This window comes from Phlebotomus papatasi, chromosome 1 (assembly GCF_024763615.1).
Source record: "Phlebotomus papatasi isolate M1 chromosome 1, Ppap_2.1, whole genome shotgun sequence".
Lineage (NCBI taxonomy): Eukaryota > Metazoa > Arthropoda > Insecta > Diptera > Psychodidae > Phlebotomus > Phlebotomus papatasi.
The window spans coordinates 3,380,778-3,398,327 of NC_077222.1; the positions used below are offsets into that span (position 1 = coordinate 3,380,778).

Sequence of the window (17,550 nt, forward strand, 5' to 3'; positions counted from 1 at the left end):
GAAATAAATGAGTCGCAATTTTTTTGTATTGTTTCTGCTTCTACGCATAGAATCGAAAAATAATAATTATTCGTTTTGGATTCACGATTTTGATCACTTTTTAGAGCAATATTTTAAGCAAGTGCATCGAATCCAACATCTCTTACCAAATGTACTAAGTGTCGTCAAATTTTCATCAGGCCAAAAATACCTATTTGGGTAAATAATTTGTCTATTGAATATTTAATTGCACTTGTGCAATACATAAAATTTGTATTTAGTCAATTAATATTTCATTTTATATTATTTTTGTATAAAAATGAGGCATGGCGAGAAGTGGTAATATTCTGGAATTAATTTTACCACCTGTCGCCATCTCTTTTCAATAGGCGACGCTAACTTCACTTCGTACATTCTCAGTTGTCAAATCTGCATTGTTTATTTTCTGCAAAAGCCCCATAATTTGATTTCTCAAATAAAAGTGAAGAAAAATCATTTAAAGAGAGTAATAATAAAGTGATCACAAGGAAAGAGAAATGGTGAATGTATTCTTTTCATAGCATTGCCTAAAATAACCGAGTGTGGTTCTTTTCAAGTGGGTGGCGAGAAGTGGTTACAAATTTTACAAAACTGGCGAAAAGTGGTAAAAAGTGGCGACGAAATGGTTATTTTTGCATTATTAATAAAAATCAGTTTTTTAAGTAGTCCAGCGTTATGTTCTAGGATTATTGTTTTCACGTATCTAGAGCCAATACATCTAAGTAACTTTGTGTCAAATTTGACTTATCTTATAACAAGAATTCAAAAGTTATGATTAAATGAATTTAATTTTTTCCTAAACATGGCGATAGCCGGTTATTCCACCCTAATCATAAGAAAAAAATCAACTGTTTAATAGAAATGCATTAACAAATAGTACTTTTTGGTCAGAGTTCTTCAATAAATGGTTAGAATATTTAAAAAATTTACCTTAATAAAAGAAATTAAAGTTTTATTCTGAAAAAGAAGCGGAGTGTTTTTAAATTCCCTGTGTCGCATAGTAGTATACATTCAGGCGTATTTCAACAATGATTTCATAAATTGACTCCCAATAGTAGGCAAACTTGCATAATTGTATGCGCATAATTCCGTCAGGTGCATAATGCCGGGACTGAGTGTATGAAAGAAATAGCCTTTTGATAGGCTTTTCAACAATGATATTACCGAAAATCAATTTTTAGCGCATATAATATTCGTGATCTATGAGTGTTAAAACGTATAAATCCAAAATTTATGCCCGATCTGACGAGGTAGGATTTCATCTGTGACCACAAAAGCTGAGATTGTAAAGAATATCAGCTAAATCAACCGTTTTTGTAAAGATGTACACTCAGCTCTTCGTTATCCGACACTTAGATATCAATGTGTTCAATATGATGTATTCAATACTTTTTTTATGAAACATACAGTTTGTCCACAGGTAATAAATATGTTATTTTCATTTTATCAAAGTTTTTGAGCCACAATCGTGCTACAAAATGAAACATAAACACACCACGAAGAAAATTCTGTTGTTTTCCGGCAGAAAACAAATTCACACAACACAAAATGTTAAAACCGTTGACCAGATTCAAAAAAACCTAAAAGCCATTTCGTCAGTTAAATCAGCATTTATCGTAACTTCATTTTTGCGATTTTGGATATATACATATTTGGAATCAGCGTAATTTTATTTATTAAACGCACTTGTGAAAAAGAAACTTTTATAAGCCCAATAAAAATTATTTTAAACAAAAATTATCGTAAGTACCTTTAATTAACAAAACAGAATTTGTCGTAACTTCCATTTTTGAGGAAGTTACGACAAATTTCCATACAAAATTTTCAATAATCAGCATTTGCCGTAACTTCTTTTGCTCGTTTGCATGGCTTGTAATTTGCAGCAAAATTGCAATATTTCTCAATAAAACGTTTATAAACTCTTCCAAATATCGAAAGACAGTGCGAATAGTGTAATATGTAATCATTTTAATTCAATATTTTCGAGAAAAAAGTGAGAAAAAATCCCTATCCACCTGTCATTAATTCAAAACAAAACAAGCGACGTGGCGCACAAAATTTATTCAATAAGACTCTTGATAAAACTTATGAACTAAAAGCTTTTAGGGACAGGGATAACAGTATTATTGACTAATTTAGTCAAATAATGGCGCTTATTATCACTAGAATAATTCAAATTGATATAATGCATTTTAGAAAATTGTCGTAACTTCCAGAATCTCCATACATTGGAAGTTACGGCTTTATAAACGATCGAAGTTACGATAAAATATTATTATGTTTCTTCTAACATATTTCTCAATATTGCAGCTTTTAAATAATTTTATAAAGATTTTTTCGAGTTAACTTACAGTTTATTAGTGCCACTTTCATTATTTTGACTCAGAAGTATCGCATTCGGGGCTCATTTTTAAGAAAAATAATATTGAACTAAAAATTTCGTCTCCTGAAAAGTTGTCAAAAGGAAGTTACGACAAATGCTGATATAACTGACGATTTTGTCCCCACGTCAGCCGGATAACGAAGAGCCGTGTGTAGATTCTTACTGATTCTCTGTCATTTTTGCGATAATAACGTGCATGTTCAATCGAATTGATAATTTTATTTAAAATGGTAATTGTCTCATAAATTCATCAGCACGTTTAATAATTAAAAACTTTCAAGCTACTAGCTTTACTTTAGAGATCAGCCAGATATCACTCTATAGAATAAAACACTTTGCAGACTTTCTATTTTAGCCGAGACTCACTTAGGATGATTATAACAGATGACAGGAAGTTTTATCTCAGGAATGAACCACTATAGGAGAGTTTTTCCAAGACACATTTGATACATTTAGAACAGCTTCTGTTAAAAGAGAGCCCTTTTCGAGTAAAACTCCACAATAATTTCAACAATTCTTCAAATACTGTCCCCCCTTTGGTTTTTCCTCAGCCACGTGTATGCCTGTCAATTGCGGGAAAATCTCTGGGTTGGAAATGCTTCTTCTGTTCCCAAATACCATTTTTCTCATTTTCTCTATGAAGCTTAATCCCTTATTTTTATACTTCCCAAAGGCATCTCCTAAGTAATTTTTATACAATACAAATAACACAGATGGGAAATATTCCGCAGGAAAGCAAAGAGAAAAATATTCTATTCAGACAAATACGGGGGATGAATGGAAAGAAGAAAATGGGAAAAGAACCTGGAAGCTATTAAACTGTAATCTTCTTCTAAATATCATTTCTGTTTTTATTTTTAAAAAACACATCTCGCTTTTTTTGTCCATCGTCAATTTCACGGAGTTTCTTTTTTTGTTTTTTATTCCACAAGACACACAAACAACTTCCCAATTTCTTGCAGCTTTGCCCAATCTCACTCTAGAGCATCCCCCTTCTGCGCGGGAGGTTGGCCTCACACATCTTTTTACCATCATTTGTGTGTTCGAAGCAGCAGAAAATGTGCTTGAATCCCATCTTGGCTTGAAAGTTGTTCTTCCGCTTCAGTTTCATTGAGATGCTGAATTTGTGTCTTTGCCCATTCATTCAGATTCTTGGATGAACTTTTTTTAAAAAAAAATTTCCACTTCCTTCACTCCCACACACTTTAAGTTTCCCCCCTCGAAAAGGAAGGAAGGAAGAAGGCTGAAAAAAAAATCTGGTGCGGTGGAATAGAAATCTCTCGATTATGTGGAAATTTGTGCAACAAGCTCTCGCTTTGTTGGCTGAAACTTGAACAAAATGGGAATATTTGCTAAATCATCATAACCCTTATTCTGCAGAATCCTTATCCACGATAGGAGGGAGTCCTTTGAGCATGTCCCAGTGACACAAACAGCCAAAATCGTTCCATCATCCTGCTCATGGACACTCCGTACCCTTCCCACTTCCTTCCTACCGCTGGACACTCCAATTCCCATACTACTGGCTATTGCCGGTGGGACTTCGAGCGTTTCAACATCTGCAGGAGATAAAAGAAAAAAAAAGCAACAAACTGAAATGGGAAGAAAAGCCAAGGCTAATGGAAATTGACGCAATGCTTGTCCGCGAAAACACTGCAGAAACCTCTTATTTCGGTTAATTAATCTTTAGTACAGACAATAAAATTTTATTATATTTCCTAATTCTTTTCTCAATTTCAGCTCTGTTGAATTTAAGTTCCCAATGAAAAAAACAATGTTTAATAAATTGAAACAATAAAAAAATGAAAATGAATTAAATTCACGTTCAACAAAATTTTCCAGTTGAATTTAAAATTTTGAATTAAAAAAAATACAAAATTGAAGCTAAAACACATTTAATCTTCACCATTAATTCCGTAAGACCCATTTAAACAAGGGTATTTGGATTCGAAATCTCCCTTTCGAAATTAAAATCCCCCAAAGAACTATTGCATATTTTTCAGCGTTAAAAACCTTCCATGGAAAGCTCAATAGTTTGAAGTATTTTGTAGTATATTTGAAAATTAAATTGAATTTACAAATTGAAATAATCCTAGTGAGCACGGTAAGGCTTAGCCATATGGCTTAACTGCTCTAAGTTCTTATCAATCACGATGTTTTGGGAAAATTAAACTTAGGATTGGATTATTAACCCATTCCTTACCATTGTATTATACATCATACGCAAATGGAGTGATTTTTGATGATTTATTTCTGGACAATTTTTATCCGAATTGCTGTCGGGAATGGATTTTTAGTAACGTTAGTTATTCAATTACTTGAGAAAAATAGTCCGACAGAGATGAAAATACATTTTGTTATTATTTTCTTGCTTCGCGGAAGGTCATGCAAAATTTTTGCTCAAAATGGCGGACGGAAAATACGACATCTCGTCGAATTTGTTAAAATTGGCCTCTTTCCTCTTTCCTAATTTGAATTCTAGTTGCCAATTGGTGTTCTTGGATAGTTACTCTATCTAAAGCAATAGAGTTTGTAATGAATTAATACACAGAATTTAAATTCAGTGACCGTTAAGACGTGTGTTTGACAGAGGCTCCCCGCGACCCCATATGAGATAAAAAAATTTTCTTTTCAAAAAATTCATCTATTAATCTGCAGGAAACTAATCCCAAAATATGAACATTCTATCTCAAGTATTTCTGGTACATTGACTGAATGGGTTAAAGATAAATGATCTATTAGGCTCTCAAAAAGCAATAAAATTGCTCGCTAGAATTTTGAGACCTTCGGGAACTGGGCTAAACCTCTAGTCTGAAGATCGCTTAAGGAAGATTTTCTAAATTGGTTTTAACTCTTCGAACTGTTAAAAATCCAGCGAGCTAATTTCACAATTTTTGATCAAAAATATTTTAACTTATAGCTCCTGCACACCTTTTAGGTCAGGAAAAATTAATGAAATCGAAATTCGCTTCCCATTCGTTCCCATAAGTTTTTCATATGTTTGTCCTACTCTACCGCACTCTTCTTCTTTTTTGAACGTCACAACAAAGTAAATTTAATTTAATTTAATTTTAAGTGCGAAAGAATGAGACAGGCATAAGTGAAACGTTTGAGGAAGAAAGGGATGCGAATTTTGATTTCATAAAAGTTTCCTGATCTAAAAGGTGTGCCAGAGCCATTAGAAAATAATTGGGCTTCTGCAAAAAATATCCTAGATTTGGTCATCCCAATAGTTTACCGGATTTTTATCGATTATTATCCATCGACTAAAATAGATTTATGATTGAGCTGTGCGTGTTTTTAAGCGTATTCTGAACCGTTTTATGATTGAGCTGTGCGTGCTTTAAGCGTAATCTTAACTGTCTTGCAAACGGAGTTTATGCCTGAACAATAGATCTTTTTAGTAACTTCCAGATCCGACCAGGAATTCATGAGTATTTTTTCCTTTAACTATTAATCCTTGTTAGTAGATAATCCTAATGCAGAAAGAAAATTTAAATATTTAAAAGTATGAGAAAGACTTTCTTATAACTTTTCTCATAATTCACTTGATGATAAGATTAGTTTCCCAAGTTTAATGGAATTTCCAGGAAATACGTAATCACTAATGGATGCATTTTGATAGGGTAAAATGAGGTAATTTGGAAACATTTACAATTTAGGATATTTGAGATTTTCCCTCCGTTTTAGAGATTCAAAAGGAAGAAAAGCTATTTCTGTTCTTCTTAAACGTCTTTTTCTTTTATTTTGCGGTCTTTGTTTTCTCTTTGCTCATCTGAAACAGTGAGAAAGTCTCAAATGTCCCAAATTATAAATGGTTCCAAATTACCTCATTTTACCCTCTTATAAATTAATATCAAACGAGAAGTTATTGCGAAGAAAACTCAACAAATATAAAAAAAAAAAACAAAAATTACGTGAATTTTTCCAAAGTAGCTTAGACACAAACCATAATAGGCCTTCAGTTTAGACTAAAGACTTCGCCATATGGCTCAACTTCTGTAATTTATTATCAGACAAGTTTTTTCGGAAAATTTCGGCAATATGATATTGGATATTAAAGACAAACGATCCATTTGAGACCCTCGGAAACTTACCATAGACTAAAACATGAACTATAAAACAAAAAAAATATGGCTAAGCGTCCCAGCTTTACGGAGTGCTTTAACTCATGGAAAAAAAAGAGCTATTCGTGTATTAATTTTCCGTATCCTTTGTAGAAATTGTTTAAGTAGGTTTCAGAATATTTTAGCATGAGTAACAAACTTTCGAACAAATAAAAAAGTAAATCTGAGAAATTAAATAATTTACGAGTACTATACCGACTCATGACCGATTAAGTCCGATGCAGCCGTGTTGGAAATTTCAAGATCTTTCAAAAAAAATCCAAATTTAAGCAAATCGGTTAAAAGTAGGGCTTGGAGGGGAATTCTGTAATTTTCATGGCATTGTCACGCGTGAGTACGAAACCTGACAATGCCATTCGAGCTTTTTTTGTCATATCATATAAATTCGAAAATGCAATAATGAAATCCCTTTACTTGATAATTTTATGAAAATACAGTACGTCATGGTTGATTTTTTTTTTAACAAAATTCATTGTCATTTGAATTGCCAGAAATCTCAAATATGTGACTTCTGACACTGCCACGTGAGATGAAATGACAATGTCACGACTACAGAATCGCATTTTCGAAAAAGCTCTCTTAAGATTCCAACCCAATTTGTCATATGGCATTGCCAGAGCGTTACAGAATTCCCCTCCTGAAAAATGGTTAAACTGTGATCTTCGAAAATTCTATATCGAAATGGGTTTCGAAAATAGGTGTTCCAGGACAAAGTATTTACCTGGACTACCTCTAAAACATATTGGAAAATTAATTGGGGGATCGTCGAAGACCAAAAGTCGATATTTCTTACCGTTTGGCCTCTAGCCGTATCAGAGGTTGAAAAAAAAGTGGATTATATAACTGCTCTCTCTTTGAGTTCGAGCAATAAAGTTTGTAAAGGATCTCAGCTGAAAATGGACAACAGGAGGAAATTCCAATTAATCTTTTTGTTAGTTTTTGTTTTTTTCTTAATCATGGAAATGGATGGTATGTGTCTCTGCTTAAAATTATCTTTATTAATGAAACTTGGAGTAAGATAAAACGGGGTAGTTCTGATGATGCAAAATGAATCAAAATTACCCCATTTTACTCTACTTCTAGAGACTCTTTTTATAATCCCCTTTCATCATTGTATCATTAATTTAATGGAAGATGATCACTTAGCTTGAGTATAAAAAATCATTTCTGTATACATAAACCCATTTAAATGCTCTTCAGGGAATCTGTGCAATCTCCTAATAAAAATTCTTCAATGGGGCATGTTTCTCTGCTCTCAAGGGGTTCTAATTAATTTCATGGATGCATTTTACGGCACAGAATAATCATTAAATAAATTCTATTCCTCAGATTCATGAATAAAAGATCATTTGCAAAAAAATCCGTAATATTAGAAAATTATTAGCTGGTTCCCTGTAATTTGAATGAGCGATATGAAGCATATGCTCCATGGGAATGAATTCATAAAGCTAATGTAAAGCTTTAGAGGAGGGCAGGGCAGTTACAAAGCAAATAAAGAAAGTCTTTAACTTTACCTTCTCATCAATTCTTAAATAAAAAAATTAATAGATATTTTTCTGAATTTTAAGATAAAAAATTAAATATTTAAAGTTCGAAATTTAATTTGGAGTAAAAGGTAATTCTTTTTTTTTAAATTTAAATTCTTAATGGATTAAAAATGATTTAAAATCGAAAAAATCCAATAATTTGATAAAGGTGGCTATACATAACTTCCTGGCACTGTAAAGTTTTCTCGTGTCAGCATTTTGAACGATTGAAATGTAAAATGTGAGAAGGTTTCTGTGCACTCTGGGAGTCGAGAGAGTTAATTTTCTGTGGAATCTGGTCAATACTCACCATCTGTGTTGGTGGTGTCTGGAGGTGGGGGCGGAAGAGCATCTCCACGTAGGATAAAATAGCTGACACATCTGTTACGGAGCCAAATGTAGAAAGGTCCCTCAATGTAGATAGCTTTTGCATCCCGATAGAACTTAATGAGTTCCTTCTGCTTAGGAGTCTGTCCACTAACAATCCACGTCTCATCGAGCACATTGTCCACATCCTTCGTCTCAAATACCTCCACAGTCGCCTGCAGATCCACCGTCATAATCCTCTGGACAGCCAATTTGGCCACTTCCAGATCGTCATTGGGCATTGGTTTGGGCAGGAGCCAAGGTGAGAGATTTTTGAACTTGGGCATCCAGTAGAGCATTCGCCGGAGTTTCCGTACCGGATGTCCTCGATGACCAAAAGTATTCACCAGAATAGCTTCCATTTCGACATCCGGCATCACTCCATTGTCCTCCATCTGCTCCAGAAGATCTATCTGAACCTGCTGCTGCTTGGGATAGTGCATAAACTCAGACTGAATCCTATTCGTTGGGATGAACTTCCCCTTTGGCATGACATTCGACAGAGCTTTGTACACTTGCAGATCCTGATGAACTCCATAGTGCTTCATATTCCTCAGAGCTGCTGTTATGAATTCCACATAGTTCTTCCTGTGGCGGGATTGTGTCTCAAATGCCTGGATCAATTGCAAGTAGGATTGCCGGTTTTTCTCCTCGATACTCTCAAAAGTCACATGCGTTAGCCTCTTCTCCGTGACCTCTTCATCTTCAGAGCTCTTCTCCTTGTTCCCTGATGCCTGATTACTCGTGGAATAGTACTGAAATCTCCCTGGTCTCAATCTCTGCAACATCCACCTGAGGTAGACTGATGTCATCCTCCTGATTACGCGGATTTTCTCAAGGAATTTTTCACCAATCAAGCAACAGACCAAAACACCGGATTTTTTCTTCAGAAACGTCAAAAGCACATTGACGTAACGCACGCGCACTTCGTGCATAAGTATTATATGTACGAGTCCCAGGATAAACATTTTTATGATACTTAAAAATTCATTAGAATTACCCGAATTACCAATGATGTTTCTCAAAACCCCAATTTTGTATAAAATATTTATAAACCACAAAATATTGTAGATATTTCATTATAATGTTTTATTAATTTCAATCATCTTGATCAAATGAAGCATATGCTTCATGTGATTTTGAAGATACTCAATGAGCATAAGCTCCCATGAGAGCTTTTAACACTTGAAAGCCCATTGCAATCCTAATTGGCACAGGTTTTTTTAAAATTTATTTTACATAAGAATAGGGTATAATGAGGTAATTTGGAACCATTTACAATTTGGGACACTTGAGATTTTCTCACGGTTTCAGATGAGCAAAATGAAAACAAAGACCGGAAAATATGAGAAAAAGACGTTTAAGAAGAACAGAAACAGCTTTTTTTCCTTTTGAATCTCTAAAACACTGAGAAAATCTCAAATGTCCCAAATTGTAAATGGTTCCAAATTACCTCATTTTACCCTACTCTCTAGTAGCTCATTCCTGAAATATATCTCCTTACCGTTTGTTATAATATCACCATGTGTGTCTCGGCTAAAATAGCAAGTCAAGAAGTCTTTCTATTTTATTCAAAAATACTCCAAAAATTATTATTTAAAAAAACCAACATAATCAAAATTTTATGAGAGAGAAGACATTAATTTTTCACCCTTTGTATCATTCTCGTATTGGATCGCAACTGAAAGCAAGTTAGCAAGCGGCCAACTATCCTAAAAGTTTGTTGAAGAGATGTTTTTTATTTTACAAAATTTTTAATATCATTTCACATGGAAAAACATTTTTTTGTGAAATTTTCAACAAGATCTAATTTTACTGATCCTTTTGACACTGCCCTGAAGTGAGCTGAAATCCATGTGAAAAAAGGTTGATATCTCGGATCATCCGAAAACTATCACCCGAAAAGTAGTTTGTGTCCTGTAGGGGAATTCTGTAAAATTTTCGTAGCATTGTCACGCGTGAGTACGAAACCTGACAATGCCATTCGAGCTTTTTTGTTATCATTTGAGTTCGAAAATGCAATTAATTGAATTTTTAATGAAATCCCTTTACTTGATGATTTTATGAAAATACAGTACGTCTTGATTGATTCGTTTAACAAAATTCATTGTCATTTGAATTGCCAGAAATCTCAAATATGTGACTTCTGACAATGCCACGTGAGCTGAAATGACAATGTCACGGCTACAGAATCTCATTTTCGAAAAAGCTCTCCTAAAAGTCGAACCCAATTTGTTATATGGCATTGCCAGAACGTTATAGAATTCCCCTCCTGGTCAGCTTAAAAGGCTTAGCTATCTGTCGCTGATCACAGCAACTGCGCCGAAAAAAAAATTATTTCGATTGAAAAATTATTTTAATGCATTCTTCTACAAAGAATTACGTTATTTTTTAATTAAAATGTCATTCTTTTATTAACTTAATAGAAGTTAAATTGCGTTTACGTATGTATTTATTGGAAAATCACTGTTGATGCCGGAAAAATATGGGTGACAGCTTTTAAGGGGTTACGTAGGTCGTACATTCTAACAAAAAAAAACAGCATATTTCCTTAACTCTTTCGTCTCTTTTGGGACTCTGAGTACCCAAAGCAGCATATGAATGTTCTGTGAAAAAAAATGTTTTTGAATTATTCAGAACTGATAAAAATCCTATTCTTGTGGATTATTACAAACTATAAGGATCTCCAAATGTAAGATATTTTTTGTAGACCCTCAATTAATTCCTGAGCTTAGATATTTTTGGTTAAAAAATGCTGCAAGCCAATTTCACAATTTTTAATCAAAAATATCTAATCTCAGGAATTAATTGAGGTCCTACAAAAAATATCTTACATTTGGACATCCTTATAGTTTGTAATAATCCACAAGAATAGGATTTTTATCAGTTCTGAATAATTAAAAAACATTATTTTTCACAAAACATTTATATTACACAAAAATTTAATTCGATTTCTCAAGAAAATAAAAGAAACATTTAAACTATATTTTCTGAAATTTTTATTTAAAAATCTTTAAAATTCAACCGTTGGGACCTGATTGTCGGAGACTTATTTTGAAAAAAACATGCTTTTCCGTGGACAAGATTTCTCAGGGTGTATTCTATTTATCAGAAATCAAAAAACTAAATATTTACTATTAGCTGATGAGCTAAACTCATACTTGAATGGTAGATCTTTCTTATTTTGATCACAACTTATTTTCAAGACGAAAAATCGCGTAAAATACGCCGAAAATTGTATTTTTTGTATAAAATTGTGCCAAAAATCCAAATTTAATTAAAAAAAAAATCTACCGTTCAAGTACGACTTTAACTCATCAGCTAAAAGGAAATATTTAGTTTTTTTTTAATTCTGATGAATACACTCTGAGAAATCTTGTTCACGGAAAAACATGTTTTTTTAAGTTTTCGAAAATCAGGTCCCAACGGTTTAATTTTAAAGATTTTTTAATGAAAATTTCAGAAAATATAATTTAAATGTTGTATTTTATCTGCTTAAGAATTGAAATTAAATTAAAACTTTTTTATGACGAAGATAAAATTAAAGAAAATATGGTGTTTTACAGTCTTTTTGACCCACGTAACCCCTTAACGACTAACCCGAAAAAAATATTTTTACTGAAAAAAAAGCTAAGCTAATGTATTTTCCTACGCGGAATTACATTATAAATTATTCTTTATATTAAAAACGTCATTTTCTGAATGAAATTTTTGAAATAAGTGTTTTCTGATCATTTTCGGGTAAAAGGCTTTCAGATGAGCCGAGACATCAACCTTTTTTAAGTAGATTCAGAATTACTTCAGGGTAGTAATTTTGACAAACTTTTTAAAACTGAAAAAATATTTCTTTCAGGGGCTTGAGATCGAAGGTTTTCTCATTTTTTTTTACTTCCTTTAATCCTTTAATCTGTTCTATTCAATCTTAAATCTTTTGACTTAGGATTCGATATTGAAAGTATATAGTGCATTAGATCCATTAAATAGATAGTTCTTAAACTTTTTGAAACCTTCGGAAACTGCTCTAAACTTCTAGTCTAAAGACCGATTTTGCCAGTATTTTTTTAGATTTAAGACCGAAGTTTTAATCAAAAATTATTCAATTGTCAATCCAAAAAAAAAACAATATTGACATTCCATTAGTTAAATATCAGGCATCAAAATATCTCTCAATGATAAAGTTAGGGAGAATATTTTGCAGGAGTTGTGATAGATCCTTTTTGAGAAGTTACAATTGTGATAAACTCAATTTTTAGAAAATATTCAGATCGTAGCGAAGATGTTATGCGCCGAAATTTAAGCACCTTAAACCGTGCTAAAATTTAAAAGAATATTTATTTCGAAAATGAGCATTCGACACCCTAAGACGCCCTTTTAAATTGAGTATTTTGATTTTGAGATGCATTCTGCTCTACTATAAACTGTTGAGTCTTCGAAAATTTCCCTTAATGGATCTTTCCCGAGATAAAATCCCTCTATCGACTGTTAGAATCCCCTTAAGTGTGTCTTGGCTAAAATAGAAGGTATGGCATTTTTTCTATTTTATTTCGAAAAGTACCTAATAATAGAGGATTTTCAGATTATTCAAAATAATTTTTCAATGAAGATTTGAGAAGAAAAAGGAATAATTTATTAATTATTAAATTATTAGGAAAAAATAATAAATTATTCAAGTGAAACCGATTTCGTTATAACGCTTAACTTATGAAAACATCTTAGGTGTTTTTTTTTAATTTTACATAATTCTTCCTGTTTATTACGCGAAACAAAATTTAATAAATTTATATGGAATTTCACTTATTGAACGGTAGATAAAATTAAATTGGGGATTTCCAATACCAGGGGCATGACGTTTCCTATATTTCCCATATGTTTCTTGGGTGCCGAAAAATCTTTTGAGTTTATTAGCTATTTTCTGTCATTGTAGAATGAATTAGGAAATAATACAAATGCAAAATAAAAGCCAATTTAATATAGAATAGGCAACCGAAAATCCCAAATTGGCAACCTACGTAGTTTCCGAGTCATCTCGTGAAATGTGTACGAAAACAGAAAAAAATTTACACTAAAACTGGTCGCATTTTTCAGAGTTAATGTCACCCCCCTGTCCAATACCTTTAAAGGACATTTAAAAAATTGGGGCAATTGACGGCCTCAACGAAACCAACGTGTCCGAAGTAAAGAAAGAAAAACTTTGAGATTTCAGAGGCTTTCTTCCTCATTTTCACCACAAATTATTATTCCGTAAAATCTTTACAATTTTTTCGAGAGGCAATGATGTGTCAAAATTCATTTACCTTCAATCACGCGTCCTCAGGCCCCAAATGGACGTCCGCCGAGTGCCCACAGTTGGCCTGGCCACAGCACTATTGATGAATTTATTGATGCCCACACTCGGTAGTCCATTCACAATGACTTTCAGCTGACTATCGGACAGCATTCCAAAAATATCCAGAAAATTCAACGAAGTCATGTACTGAAAGTCCCTGAAACACAGAAACCTCAATAACTTCCGGATGTTCCTGAAAAAAAATATCTTTCTACGGCAACTCACATAAAAGCATAAACGGGGATGTTGTAGCACCTGGACAGCGACAGATATTCCAATTCCCTGAGTCCAGTTAGAATTTTGATCACATCTACTGTCAATAAATTACAATCTGACGCATCGAATTCTCTGATATTTGCACAGCGATCCACAAGTGTGCTGAGATCTAGAAAATGTCCAGAAATTGCAGAAAAAAATTCCTGTTGGAAGAAAATGAAACTTACGATCGTCCATAAGACTTTTCCTACAACCAGCCATGTTCAGCCGGAGAATATTGGGAGTAATTGTCTCCACAAGAATGGCCACTGATTCAGTCTCCAAGTTCGTCCATGATATATTTAAACTCTGCAATCTGTAGGAGAATGCAATGTTTAAAAATATTAAAGAACTCCTCTTTAAAAAAAACCTCTTTATAAAACTCCTTTTTATTTAAAAAAAAAAAACCTATATGTAAGTGGCTAAAGTCCAGGCTAAGAAAGGTTTTAGTATCTAGAGTAGTCGGCCGAAAATGGTTTGTGCCTCGGCTATTAAAAAGTGGATTTTACTGAATTATTTTTTTTTTGTGATTAGAATCTCCACTACGTTCCCGGACAAGTCTAATCCACTTTTATTTGGCTATGATTCAATAAAATTTATTACTTCTATGGAATTTTGAACAAGATTTGTAGCGATCTACGATCTTTGTGAAAGATAAACACAAAAAAGTCTCTCTAATTAATGTTTTTTGGGTAAAACGCTTATTCGCGTGAGATGGTTTGTGTCTTGACTATCAAAAAATGGTCTATGCTCTGAATTATCTTTTATGTGCATAGAAAAAATCATGGTTCTGTGCCTATTAAATATTTAAAAAGAAATTCAATAAGCTTAAATTTGAGCATCCCAGAAAATATAAATGTTCCTTTTGAAAATATAAATGATTAGAATCCCCCGAATCACGTAGCTGAAGTTAGCTGAAATCCATCCGAAAGAAGGTTTGTGTCTTGGCTCGCCAGAAAGGCTATAAGCCGGCAAACGGTTTGTATCTTAGCTAGGTCAAAAAAAAAGCACATGACCCAAAATTGACTAATGAATAGGCCTTTCCGTTATTTTTTCATACAAAAAAACGAATTCGCAATTTCGTCGGTTGCGTCTACCTCTGTCGTATCTGCATTTGTTTTGTATCTGCATTTAGTGCAAGCTACAATACAGACGTCCCCTCTTGCGTGAAATGCTGACTCAAAAGAAATGCAGATACGACAGAGGTAGTAGACGCAACCGACGATTTATCGGTAAGTGTACTGTTTTTATTATTTTTTTCTTAATTTCCTTTCGATTGAAATTTTTAGGGTGTCGCTGGGATAACCGGCAAAGTGGTTTTTTATTGAATTAAAAATATAAACGCACTTTGATTGAAAAGAAATTAATTAGGTAGTGATATTTTTAATCAAAAGAATTAATTTTAATGTAATTTTGTATAGAAGATTGCATTAGAATAATTTTTTCAGTTGAAGTAATTTTTTTTCGAAGGCGTCGCTGTGATCGGCGACAGATAGCTAAGACAGCAACCTTTTTTTCGAGTCAGTGACTGTGATCAGCGACAGAGTTTTTCGGGCGTCATTGGGATCAGTGACAAAGTAATAATTTCAAAAACTAAACATGAAAAGGCGCTTGAAGTAAATATAGAAAAAATATGTTTTAATTAAAAGAATTAAATTCTAATGTAATTTTGTGTAGAAGAATTTATTATTTTGTTAGTTGGAATAATTTTTAATTGGGTGAGTCGTTGAGATCAACGACCAAAATTTTTCGGGATTCGCTATGATTACCAAATAAGTGATTTCTAAAAAAAAAAGAGAAAAGAAATTGAAAAACGCAATTAAGAAATAATAAAAACAATACACTTACTGATTAATTTAATTTCTTTGGGATTGTGTTTTATGCATGAAAAAATAATAACGGAAAGGCCTATTTATTAGCCAAGACACTCATCATTTTTCGGATCATATGCCTTTTGTTCTAGCCAAGGCATAAACCATTTTTTCGGTTGGATTTCGGCTAACTTCATTACTTCCGGATTTAGCCACATTTCCGGACAAGTTTGATTCATTTTTATTCGTTAACAAATTGACAATTATTTTTTGTATGTTTTCTACTCAATCTTGAGGAAGATTTGAAGTGATCTACGATCCTTACGAATCCAAAACCCTTTCCGAAGATGGCTAATTGTTAGGTATAATAAAGGTTTTTGTCTAAGAAAAGCAGAAAGCCTATTCGCTAAAAACGGTTTGTGTCTCGGCTATTGACATTTTTTTCTGAATTATTTTAAATAAATCCATAAGTCATTGCTCCAAAATACTTCAAAAAAATATTCAAGACTTCGAATTCAAGCATTCCGCAAAACTGTAATGTAATGCCTTTTTACGATTAGAAGCGAATGGAGTTGCAAGGAACACTTTGGCAAAGTTTGAGCCTATTCGCAGGACATTCAATTTCGCTAGGGATAATTTACATGAATATATGAGAAGGACTTACCTATCTAAGTTGGTGAGAATATTCTTGAGTCCTCGGCTCCTAATTCCTGAACAGAGAGTCAAATTGAGGACTTCCAGTTGAGTATTCTGGGCTATTTCCTCACAAACTCGATCATTGAGCGTTAGGTGCTCAAGACTGAGTTTTCTGAGTTGCCGACAAGTCTTCAGGAGCTGCTGGAGTCCGGAGGTAGTGATGCTAGACATACTGAGATCCAAATACTGCAATTTACTCTCAAACTGATCCATCCGAACGAAAAAGTCTGGCTCGAAGATCGGATCAATGATCTTCGTCTGTGCCAGTCGCAAAATAATCACACCGCGCGTTATAATACGTCCGATTGCCTCAGTGCGAAATGACCTCCCTGCCAGGTCCATTCTTGCCCAGAGAGTTTCATCCTGGGTCAAACGGTGGAAGCGTCTATTGACAAGGCTGCACTTCATCAACGTCTTCTTGGGCAGCCACTTGAACACCTGCAGGATCATCTCATCGGACAATTTGGAAAAGTGATCTGTGGAAGAAGCTTCCATCAAAACCTTTCCAGGAAACACTCTCAAAAAGTCCTCACCATAGACTGCGAATTCCCGATTCTTGTAGAGAAAGAAGTTTTCGTCGGAAATCATTTGAAATGCCGTCTTCATGCCTCTCAGAATGTCCCTTTGCATCCCCCTATGTGTCCAAATTGCCTCGGGAATACTAAACTTGAGGGTATACTTCACTTCTGGACCTCCGGAAGTCTCCTAAGCAGCGAAAAGGCGGTAACTTGGCATCTTTTGCAGCAATTCTTGAGGTTATGTTGAAGCACTGCTTATGATTTTCGCTTCTTTTATTGGGAATTGCCTCAAATTCTTATGCCTTCTGCTGTATCAAACACTCATCTGCAGTTTCTAAATAGATAACAGTCCAGAATTTGCAGTTATTGTTGAGAAATTACCCAAAATCCCTCCAAGATCACAAAAGAAACATCCCCCACCGAAAATTCCGAATGTTTTGACGTCGCCACTGCGTCATGCTGTCATGCATATGCTTTTGCCTGGATTCAGGGGTATTTTTCCCGCCAATTTCACGAGCTCATCT

At 33.7% G+C, this 17,550-nt stretch overlaps 2 protein-coding genes across 2 annotated transcripts; both read right to left on the reverse strand.

Moving 5' to 3' along the window:
* Nucleotides 1-3,228: 3,228 nt before the first annotated feature.
* LOC129799938 (evolutionarily conserved signaling intermediate in Toll pathway, mitochondrial) lies at nucleotides 3,229-9,332 on the reverse strand. Its single transcript, XM_055844236.1, has 2 exons — nucleotides 8,365-9,332; nucleotides 3,229-3,960 (listed from the first exon to the last, which is right to left on the reverse strand). The coding sequence occupies exons 1-2, from the start codon at nucleotides 9,230-9,232 to the stop codon at nucleotides 3,686-3,688; spliced, it is 1,143 nt and encodes a 380-aa protein (XP_055700211.1). The 5' UTR covers nucleotides 9,233-9,332; the 3' UTR covers nucleotides 3,229-3,685.
* A 4,278-nt stretch (nucleotides 9,333-13,610) lies between these two features.
* LOC129799940 (S-phase kinase-associated protein 2) lies at nucleotides 13,611-17,486 on the reverse strand. Its single transcript, XM_055844244.1, has 5 exons — nucleotides 17,042-17,486; nucleotides 16,477-16,984; nucleotides 14,190-14,317; nucleotides 13,972-14,131; nucleotides 13,611-13,903 (listed from the first exon to the last, which is right to left on the reverse strand). Exons 1-5 carry the CDS (start codon nucleotides 17,136-17,138, stop codon nucleotides 13,717-13,719), a joined length of 1,080 nt encoding a protein of 359 aa, XP_055700219.1. The 5' UTR covers nucleotides 17,139-17,486; the 3' UTR covers nucleotides 13,611-13,716.
* Nucleotides 17,487-17,550: the final 64 nt, after the last annotated feature.

What these genes read in the sequence shown, in the direction of transcription:
- LOC129799938 (XM_055844236.1), bottom strand. Translation starts at nt 9,232, where the DNA reads ATGACATCAGTCTACCTCAGGTGGATGTTGCAGAGATTGAGACCAGGG. An exon ending in AGACACCACCAACACAGATG is followed by an intron (nt 3,961 to 8,364) that starts GTGAGTATTGAC and finishes TATCTCCTGCAG; the next exon opens with ATGTTGAAACGCTCGAAGTC.
- LOC129799940 (XM_055844244.1), bottom strand. Translation starts at nt 17,138, where the DNA reads ATGCAAAGGGACATTCTGAGAGGCATGAAGACGGCATTTCAAATGATT. An exon ending in TCGGGAATTCGCAGTCTATG is followed by an intron (nt 16,985 to 17,041) that starts GTGAGGACTTTT and finishes CTTCTTCCACAG; the next exon opens with ATCACTTTTCCAAATTGTCC. An exon ending in ATTCTCACCAACTTAGATAG is followed by an intron (nt 14,318 to 16,476) that starts GTAAGTCCTTCT and finishes ATTCTCCTACAG; the next exon opens with ATTGCAGAGTTTAAATATAT.